Source organism: Glycine max, chromosome 11, assembly GCF_000004515.6.
Source record: "Glycine max cultivar Williams 82 chromosome 11, Glycine_max_v4.0, whole genome shotgun sequence".
In the NCBI taxonomy this organism is placed as follows: Eukaryota; Viridiplantae; Streptophyta; class Magnoliopsida; order Fabales; family Fabaceae; genus Glycine; species Glycine max.
The window spans coordinates 11,322,616-11,333,097 of record NC_038247.2 but is presented as its reverse complement, the minus strand read 5'-3'; the positions used below and the strand labels follow the sequence as shown (position 1 = coordinate 11,333,097).

General features: G+C 32.0%; 1 protein-coding gene across 15 annotated transcripts; it reads right to left on the bottom strand.

Moving 5' to 3' along the window:
* Positions 1–361: 361 nt before the first annotated feature.
* LOC100812898 (ethylene-responsive transcription factor RAP2-7) lies at positions 362–4,673 on the bottom strand. 15 transcript variants are annotated; one of them, XM_041006756.1, is made up of 10 exons: positions 3,450–4,673; positions 3,240–3,265; positions 3,073–3,103; positions 2,848–2,935; positions 2,615–2,760; positions 2,357–2,401; positions 2,139–2,242; positions 1,911–2,032; positions 1,385–1,498; positions 362–1,210 (listed from the first exon to the last, which is right to left on the bottom strand). In XM_041006756.1, the coding sequence occupies exons 1-10, from the start codon at positions 3,983–3,985 to the stop codon at positions 1,196–1,198; spliced, it is 1,227 nt and encodes a 408-aa protein (XP_040862690.1). In that variant the 5' UTR covers positions 3,986–4,673; the 3' UTR covers positions 362–1,195. The 15 variants fall into 15 exon arrangements, 14 of the variants coding, with proteins under 14 accessions (XP_040862690.1, XP_040862681.1, XP_040862682.1 ...); XM_041006747.1 differs by having other exon boundaries at positions 362–790; XM_041006748.1 differs by having other exon boundaries at positions 362–787.
* Between the last annotated feature and the right edge of the window lie 5,809 nt (positions 4,674–10,482).

Sequence of the window (10,482 nt, the reverse complement as noted above, 5' to 3'; positions counted from 1 at the left end):
TAGTGTTAGCTGCCATTCTGGAAACGGCTGCAAGTGGTACTGTTGTAACCCTATCTACCGTCTTTGCCTTATTAATCTGTTTATATACTAGGTGAAGAGATCCCAAATCTCATGGGAATTGACCGTTGTTTTATACAATTGAAGGAAGAAATAAGCCAATGTATTCGTCAAATCGGGTTTAGTCCTAAAACAGAAAATAAAAATACTCTTTCGTTTCTCCCATTTACTGGGATGCACAATCAGGGCCTATAATCTCAAGATTGGCATGCAAACCATGAATCTTGACTGCCAACAAATTTGAGGAAAACAGAAACATCGCTGTGCTAGTGCACTAAAAATAGCATTTGCTTCAAAGATGATGTATCCAAACATGGGGCATTATAGTTTAAGCAAGAGACAGCAATAAGGTGTCGAATCTCAGTATACACCAATCAGTGGCTGAATTATAAAAAGAATTTGGACCGAAAACACTTTTGTTTTAGTTTGTCTTTAATCTGTACTGCAAAATCAGCTATGGTGGTGCCTGTGGGGGCTTAACCTAGTAATAATATTCAGATGCATTGCGGGTAGGCATGCTGGATGAAGTAAAACAGAGACTCTGGGGAATTGAGTTCATAGAACTTGTTGGAAAGATGGCAGCCGATGGAAAGGTAGCTGAAATTGAGAATCCTGATGATGCTGCAGCAGAGAACGTTGGTACTGGGGTAGCATTGACCTGGCCATGTGTTTGCCACGCCCAGTTGGGGAGTCCGTTTGAAGGATCAACGCCGATTCTCTCTGCTCTTTCCTGCTAAATAACTAACAATCTTTAGAATTGTGTTTACACTTCCAAGTTCTATGTTACATAACCAGGAACCTCTAGATAGACTACAAAAATAAAATGAACGTGGTGGAATATTCAGTGAAAATATTATCACAATCCTGTGATGGGCTTTCTTTTCAAACTTGAGTCATACTACATAATTGTCTTATTTTATTGATAATAATGGCCATGCTTTACCGACCGGGAAAATAAGAGAGACCATGCATTATCAAAAAGATTGACCGTTCCGAGCAATGCTTTTGAGGCACATATCGCACCAATTCATTTTGTTAAAAAATTGAATAACATGGAACAAATATTAAGTGTGTAACAAAATACTGACAATTCCCTTGACTGTCCAATGACAAAAATTACAGCAAAAGCTCGTAGAAGTTAATCAGTAAATTCCTGAACATAAAAAAAAAAAAAAAAATCAACTTTTGCTGTAAAGTATGCACCCCATTTAAAAGTCAAGCATTCTTCAGTATTCTAATGGAATTGAAGACACTAGCAAGGAAATAACTGAAGGTTTTAAATAAAGTACTCAATAAAGAAACAAGCAATCAAGGTCAAATGGATTACCCCATTGGGAAAGAAATTAAGAGACATGGCATTCCTTAATGAAGGACGATCTTTTTTTGCAACCATCCTTTTCAAAGATGGATTACCAATTCCAGAACTAACATTGGTTTCCATCTGCAGATAAAGAGAACCATGTTAATATATGACATCTAGAGTTGATAAAACAATACCAAAAACCAAAAGTTCCACAAAAAATCAAGGAAATCAAAGGAATACAGGTTGTAATTAGCTACAAGGAAAACCCACGAAAGCTACAAAAATGTTACAGCCAGACAAGCATTCTCAACAGTTATCATGATATGAAGAGTTATGTTATAAATTAAGTGTCATTGTTTTATTCGTCTCCCACTTTCTAATGCACTTCTAACGTCAATCCATATCTCTATGGTCATTGCTGTTAAATAGAACTGAACGATTAACGATCAATCAAGCGCACCCTAACATGAGAGCATAAAAAGTGCTATCCACCTCATTCAGCTTAATTTACAAGAAACTTAAAATAAATGAAGATGAGTTTCAATTATACCATTGAACTTCTTCCACCATGTGTATTGTAAGGGAAGGAGGGGAACTGAAGTTGCCCCCAATTTTCTTTGGGAGGTCCTGGGGTTGCTATGCCCAAATTGAGATCAAGATTCTGACTGCCTCCTGTGTTGAAAAAAATATAAACCGGATTTCACAAAATGAACGCTTTTCATTCAGAAAATCACTTAGAAATTAAGAGTAGAAGAACATATTTGCTATTAAGTATTACCTTCATTAATGGCTGCAGATTTCAGCTCTCCTTCATAAGTACTTGGCTCAAAGTTGGTCACTGCTTCCCTTCCGTTGCATTTGATAGCTGCCTTGTCATAAGCCCTGATTTCCAGAAAATCAAAAGGGAGATACGTGTTGGATGGAGCCTAATGAGCTTTGATAATTCATGTAAATAAATTCAGTGCGGGTAGAATGTAATTCATGTATCACTAGGACCTTGCAGCTTCTACTTCGCTGTCGAATAGTCCAAGATATATATACCTGCATGAAAGCATTGCAATCTCTATAACCAAAACGCATCTCTATATTACTATCTTAGACATGTTTCTCCAAACATGGAAAAAAGCATAAAGATGCATTGAGAATTAAGCTGAAACCAATTTCACTTTGCAGCCCAATAGGTGCTTAAATTCATAATATTTCATAACCACAGTAGATCACTACGTAAGTTGATATATAAAAATATGTCCTCACTTTTTGCCAAGAAATTGTCCCATTCGAGCTTCCCACCGGCCACACTTGTGGAGTGTTACTCCTCGGTATTTAGAGCTTCCTCTTGAGAAACCAGTACTTTGGCGACGCAGTATATGTACGAATTCCTCCTTGGACAAATTCTGCATCTGTCCAACAGTAAGAAACTGGTGAAAAAATAAATCATACGCACCATCTAGTTTCATATCCAACAAAGTGCTTCTGATTCTCCTAACCTGTTTAAGGTCATCCTCATAATCACTCAGATTGAAATTGATATCAGCATCAACTCCCCTGAACTTAATAGCGGCTCGATCATAGGCTCTAATTAAGAAAACTTAAGTCAGTTGAGGAACACAAGAATCAAATCCTCAAAAATAAAAAATAAAAAAAAACATAGGGACTGTTTCTTAAACCCAAAATTACGACCAAGAAAAACCAAAATAAGCACAAAGCTCTACCTGGCAGCAGCATGAGCCGTGTCAAATCCACCTACAAGCTCAAATACCAATTTTGTCAAAAGATGCTTAAAATAGTAAACCATAGAATACGATTTCAGATAGTACAAAAACTATGTACCCTAAAATAAACACTGAAATTCATAAATTCATAAATTAAAAATCCATACCCAAATAGACTTGTTTCCCGCAATCCCTACACCAAATAATTACAAAAATAGACCAAAAAACAAAAAGTCAGATGCAATTCAACCATGTATCACCAAAATCAAACTTAATATTCCCTTCCCCGTAAGACCTAAAAGGAAAGAAAACGCAACTATAAAAAAAAAAAAAAAAAAAAAAGATAACTTCATATATCACTACAAAAATTCACGAACCAGATATGCGATTCCCATCTTCCCGTCCTTCTGTAAAAAGTAACCCCTCTGTATTGCGAGCTTCGAGACCTCGGTCCTCTCCTACTCTTTTTCGCTGGTTGCTGTGTCTGAGTTCGCGTTTGAGTCTGATTCTGATTCTGAGGCTGAAGCATCTTCATCTCACTAGTGTTCCCTCCATCGCCATCGAACGAGAGATCCACGAAACCATTCGTCCCTGAAAACGACGACGTAGCGTGTCCTTTAGCTCCTTCACTCATCACCGGAAAGAGCTCCTTCGTTACGAAGCCGTTCGCGCCTTCGACTTTAAGGATATCGAAATTGAAAGTGGTGTACACGTCATCAGCAGCTCGTGTGGAGTCCGAGTCCTCGTCGCCGCCGCCGTTACTGGACCCGTCCGCATTCACCACGGAGGAATTCGAAGTCCCTGACTCGGCCATTTGGTTCCTCAAACCGTCTGGAAACTTCTCTAACGGTAACGGCGACTCACCGTTACTAAACGAATCGGTCCACTCCGCATTGAGATTAAGATCTAACATCGTCGCGCTTCTTTTTATTTATTTATTTATATCGTTAAGCGGTTAAGTAACTAAAAACCGAACTAACTACTAAATTCCGATTATCTATTTTTATAATTTCTGAGGTTTACAACTTAGCTAAAGCCTGTTCCAACTAACTTCGCCGGCGACGGCGAAATGGATCCGATCGGAAACAACCGAATGAGAGAGGTAATGTAAGTGAAAGATAAAGAGAAGTAGAAAACGAAGCGAAGAAGAAAACGGAATCGCGATGAGTTTTCCGTATCGCTAACACCGGATAAATTTTCCGGCGACCGGAGAACGGAGAAGGAGTGAGAGGAAGGAACTCACGGAACGAGGAGAGAGAAGAAACCGGCGCAAACTCATTTCGTCGGCGATGAGTTCATCGTCGCCGGAGAGAGTGAAAGCGTCGCCGACTATTGGATTCCATGGAAGAGAGAGAGAGAGAGAGAGAGAGAAGAGAAGAAACACTTTGTTTTTTACTGAGACTCGTTTTAAGAGGGAAGGAATATATAAACATTTTCTCTCTCATGAGTGAAGACTGGTGGGTTCGGTGACCGGTCACCGATATTGCAAAAGGGAACAGATATTTTTCGTTGCTGGTTCTCTCTCTATGCGAAGGTCACCGTCTCGTTGAAGGAAACTATCGGCTTCGTTGAGTTTTTTCTTGATTTGGATTTGAGGATGTGTTACGGTCAAGTGGCTATGGTGAGGGAATTTAAAAAGGAAAAATAACGCAATTAATATGCTAAATAAGTAGGAGTATATTAATATGAACGTATTTATTTTGCTTTGTTGTGGATGCAAATGCAAATTTATCGGGTGAGAAATTCTAAAGAATTGTGAGCTTGTTCAGACTCGTCACTCCTCAGTTTATTTATGAGTTTCTACAAGTATCCCTCCCAGTAACTATAAAGTGAAGGCTCACCTTAGTACATTCATTAATCAGGCCAGTTTTTTTTTTAATTTAATAATATAGTTGGAAAAACCTCACTAAAATTGATAAGCTGAAATTTCCAATAGAGATTAATTAATTATCAATAAATTTAATAAATATTTCACTCTTTATGATAATCCAAAAAATTTAAAAATATAAGTGTGTATTAATAAGGACTAATAGTCAGTGATTAATATCTTTTAAAGCGCACATAGATGTTGAAGTATAATCTCTTCTAACATTTTTGTTTCCATACACATCACTATTATTATAGACCTGAATCCTTTAGTGGTGTTCTCATTAATTTCTATTAAGCCTTACTATTTCTATCTAATTTGTCTTTCTCTCTCCATCATTTGGCTTTTCCTTTATTACGTGTATCATTCTTCTTCTTCTTCTTTCTCAAGAAGGAGGCCTGAAAGGGATCTAATTTTGTCATTATGTTACATAAGAAGTGTAATATTTAATTTCTCTTCTAAGAGACATGTGAATTATCAGAAAATAATAAAATAATAATTATTAATTAAGGATTAAATTATAAATGAATTAATTAAGTGGAGAATGCGTTATATAATTATTATTTTTGAGTCATGATTTAAGGGTTAATATCTACTTATGTAAAATAAAATTTTCATTCTCATATTAATGTATTCTATCTTTCAATTCTCACTGTCATGAAAGAGAGAGTAAAAGAAAGTGACAAATAAAGGAAATATTATCTTTTTCATCTCAAGCAAATCAAAACATGCGTGAGATTTTGTAGAACCTTCGCCATGGAAAAATGACATGTTATTCCTTAACAATTATGAAAAGCATTAATTAATTTCTAAAGTCATGTTAGTTTACTACTACGGAGTATAATTGAAAGTTCTAGAAAATTCTGAATTACAACATATAAGAGGTACTAGTAACTTATTATTTTTTTTGACAGAAAGTAACTTATTTTCTAATACATTAATTCTAACACATTTTTAATATAGGTTAAAGTTATTAAAAACTAAAAAAAAAACATATATATGAGATATTAAATAAGAGGTGGGACTTGCAAAATTTTGTAATGTTAGAAATTATGTTGGTTAATTTGTTAATATGCGTGTTTAACATTACATAATACAAATTATCATCTTGTGGTATGTTAAATTCAATTAATAATTTTTATTTTTTTAAATTGAGATTGAGATGTGCTTACAAATAATAAACTGGCATGGAACTGAAACTTACACACACCGTTTTTGTTTTTGTTTTATTTAAAAAAAGTCAACTACAAATGTAATCCATTACGTTATTACGTTTTAGGAAAAATTGAATATTATTATCAATGGCCGCTAGTATCAAAATAAAAATGAATAGTTTGCCATAAACAAGTTTTGCATACTGACATGGAACTGAACATTTTCTTTATATAGCATCGAACATTTAATTTGTTCGAGTCAAATAAACTATTGTAAATAATTAAATTCCATATCTAAGTTTTTATTTTTAATGCACAACTGAATTCTCGAAAACTAAACGTGAAATCTTTGATCAGTTTGATGTATTCAAAAGCTTTTTAATTTATGGCAAAATATTTATTTGTTTTGTGCATATGGCCCATGGGAAGCTTTTCATGGCGTGTGAATGGGCATACGTCCTAATGAGAGCCAATTAACAATTTGATACATTATTGCTTTCAATAATTTAACGGATCCAAATCCTTGTCTTTTCATTTATTGTAATTTTAAAGACATTTTAATAGAAAAATTAACGATTAATCGCGCAAAAGATGGATGATAACTTCAAATGTATCACAAATGTAAATTTAATATAGATATTTCTTTTTAGTGAGAATTTAAATCTTAATTTGTCTAATCTCTTCTTCTGATAAATTTAATTATTGATGATTTACTTTTCCATAAATTTTTGTCTTTATTTTTTCAGATCTATTATATTGTTTAATAAATCACATGTATCTTTAATGAATTTTTTAATTCTTAACTAAAGATCGTGGGTATTTAACACTCCATTAAGTTAATTAAAGACTAATTTTACTTATGATTAATGTTGATTTAAAAGAATATTATATACTGAAATAATTAAATAAAAATTATTTTATTAAATAAATCATTCTTTCACAAATAAACATAATAATATTTTACACTATTAAGTCAATCTTATGTATTTATTAATGACGTTAAAAGAAACTTTGAATTTATTAATTCACATAATAGATAATCAATAATAACTCCCACTAAATATAAATTAAATTATGAATGCGTTAAAATATAAATGGTTAGTTTTTTAAATAATCATTAAATCTAATTAGTTGACTTGATAAGAAAATTTAAGTTTAATTGATTAAATAGGATGTATGAGTATTATAAACTTGTATAAATTCTTATTTATAAAAAATCTAGCCCTATGGTGAATTCCTACATATAAAAAATCTAGCCCTATGATAAATTCCTAGAGATAAAAAATCTAGTTACTTGACCCTTAATTACCAGCGTTTGAGGCATGGCATGAAGATGGAGTAATGAATATAGACCAATGGTCGTGAAAGTTTTGGCCATCCGCTACGGACATGCGTATCTTCTCGGGGCGATATCTCATTCAAATCACGTTTCACCCGTTTGTGTTGACTAAACGCACTCTTTTCGCGTTCAGATTCACCAATCGCGAACCGTCTTAACTTGTACTATTACTACCTCACACGTGGTGGTCCCTAAATAAAGATGGTAGATCTCACGGTTGGGCATTCTTCAATGGCATCCAGCCAAAGACCTTTTGTGTGGCTGATTTTGTATACAGTGTAACATATTTTTTTATTTCTATAATAGGAAATTATTCACTTCTTTATGAAAAGACATCTCTTAGAAAACCTAATTAATAAATGTAGTCAAGTCTATTTTTTGTATTTACATTTAATTATAAATTGTTATTTTTGAAATTTGTTGAATTTTATGATAATTTTTTAAAAATTTATACAAAATTGGTAGTGCTTTTTTTTTTTTACAAACAATAAATATTTATTAAACATTTTTAAAAAAATAAATAAGGATATAATTATTTTCAAATCTGTCCGTGTTGAAATTAAGATGTTCTTTAAATAAATTATAAAATAATTATATCTTTACTTGTTAATTAGCTGTATAGATAAGTTCACCTTAAATAACTTTTATCTACTATTTTTTAGATATTAATAGCTTGTATATGTTAGTAATCGCACACACTGAATAGATTTTATGGTGAATATTTTAAAATAGTGATTAATAATATTTAATTACTTACTCTATGTACAGTATTTGTGAAGGTATCAAGACAACTCCCTTTTAATAGCCAACAAATGTCAAATGGCACGATTATAGGATTCCCCCCAACCGGAGATTTATCCTTGTCAAATTTTTCCTCAGGTAAATAATGTCAAACATCATCTATTTTTGTTTACTCTTAAATACCAATTAGGATATATATTTTAGTTTACTCTCTCAATTCAACATAATTTTTATATATATTTTCTCTATTTTTTTCTTCTTTGAGAGTATGTTTCTTATTCTTGCAACTAGCTAAAGAAAATCATTCCCATTTAAAACTATGCTTGTTTTATTTTTATATGTATACATCTTCTTAAATATATTTTTTTTCTCTATCAATTTATCATTTTTATATCTATTTCTTTCAATAAGTCGTTGGTTTAAATGATATTAAACTAAATTATCTTAAATAAAATCTCAAGTTCAAATCTCATAAATAAAAAAAAATATGATTAATTTTTTTTTTTACTGAAGATGATCAATCAAATTCTCCGGTAGAAATTAATTATTAACAAAATTAATGAATATTTCACACCAATTTCATGAATAACACACACACACACACACACACACACACACACACACACACACACACACACACACACACACACACACACACATATATATATATATATATATATATATATATATATATATATATATATATATATATATATATATATATAAATTGAATTGTAATAACTCTTTTATAAAATATTATCAATAATTTGTGAATGTATCTATACATGATTTTGATGATGCCAAAGAAGAATCAAACAAGGCTGCTTCAAATGATAAGCATTTGCTTCAAGAATAATTCAAGAGTGCTTCAACAAACAAAGCCTTGTTTCAAGATTCACTAAAGACCAAGCCTTGCCTTAAAACAAAGTGCTTTCAAGACATGTAAGGCTCTGGTAATCGATTACCAGGAAGTGTAATCGATTACCAGAAGACAGGGTTGAGAAATAGCTGTTGAAAAAGGTTTTGAATTTGAATTTTCAACATGTAATCGATTACCATATGTCTGTAATCGATTACCAGCAACGAAACTTTGGAAATTCAAATTCAAAAGTTATAACCCTTCAAATTATAACTGTGTAATCGATTACACAAACATTGTAATCGATTACCAGTGGAAAGTTTTCATAAAATCTGCCAACAGTCACATCTTTTCATTAGATTTGTGAATGGCCATCAAAGGCCTATAAATAGGTGACTTGGGCACGAATTTGAAGTGAGAGTTTTGTTGGTCCAAAATGTCTTATCCTCTCAAAAGACAATGAGAGAGATTCCAAAAGAACTTCATTGTCAAATGCTCTCTCAAAAGAAATCCTTGACCAAACACTTGCAAAATTGATAAGAATTCTTCTTCCATTCTTCTTATTCAATGAGATTCGTTAAGAGACTGTGAGTCTCTTGTTGTAAAGCATCTGAACACAAGGGATGTGTTGTCCCTGTGTGGTTCAGACTTGACTTTGTAATGGATTTTACAAAGATAGTGGAAAACTCAGGTGGGTTGCTTGAGTACTGGATGTAGGCACAAAGGTGTGGCCGAACCAGTATAAAATTATGTTTGCATTCTCTCTTCCCTTGTCTTATTTATTTTGTTGCAATCAAATGTGTCTTGCATGTTTAAAGAACATTGTTAAATTGATTGTTGTTGCTTCTTCTGCATTCTAAGCCTATCCCTCTTAAGATTATTGAGGCCACAAGGTCCAACATAATTTAAAATAATCTTATATATTCAAAATAATTATTAATTATGAATTTTAAATGTGATATAATTTATATATTTAAAGTATTTATTTATTATAAATTTTAATTATATTGAAATAAACATTTATACCATATAATAAACTAGTTAAAATACTTTTTATAATAAATTATCAATAATTACAAATTTTATTGAATATTAGAAACTTATAAATGAATAGCTTTAACTTTAAATACTTAGAAATAATTATTAAATGTGCTAAATTATAACTTAACTTATTTCTTGGAAATTATGTCTTATTTTCTTCAATAAAATCATTTTCTTTTAAAGAGGGGAGGTCCAGTTCACTGTGGTTAGTTGCCGTTTATAAAACTTGCGACGGGAAAGAATTCATTGCTCATTTCATGTCCATATTTATATACCCAAACATGATTGACACATGCTTTCCTTGCCATTGCCTTAGTATATCTGATTTTTTATTTTTTATTTTTTTTTTCAAAAGCGACAGTTTTTTTTTTAATTTCATCTTAATTTTATGACATTTTCATTATGTAAA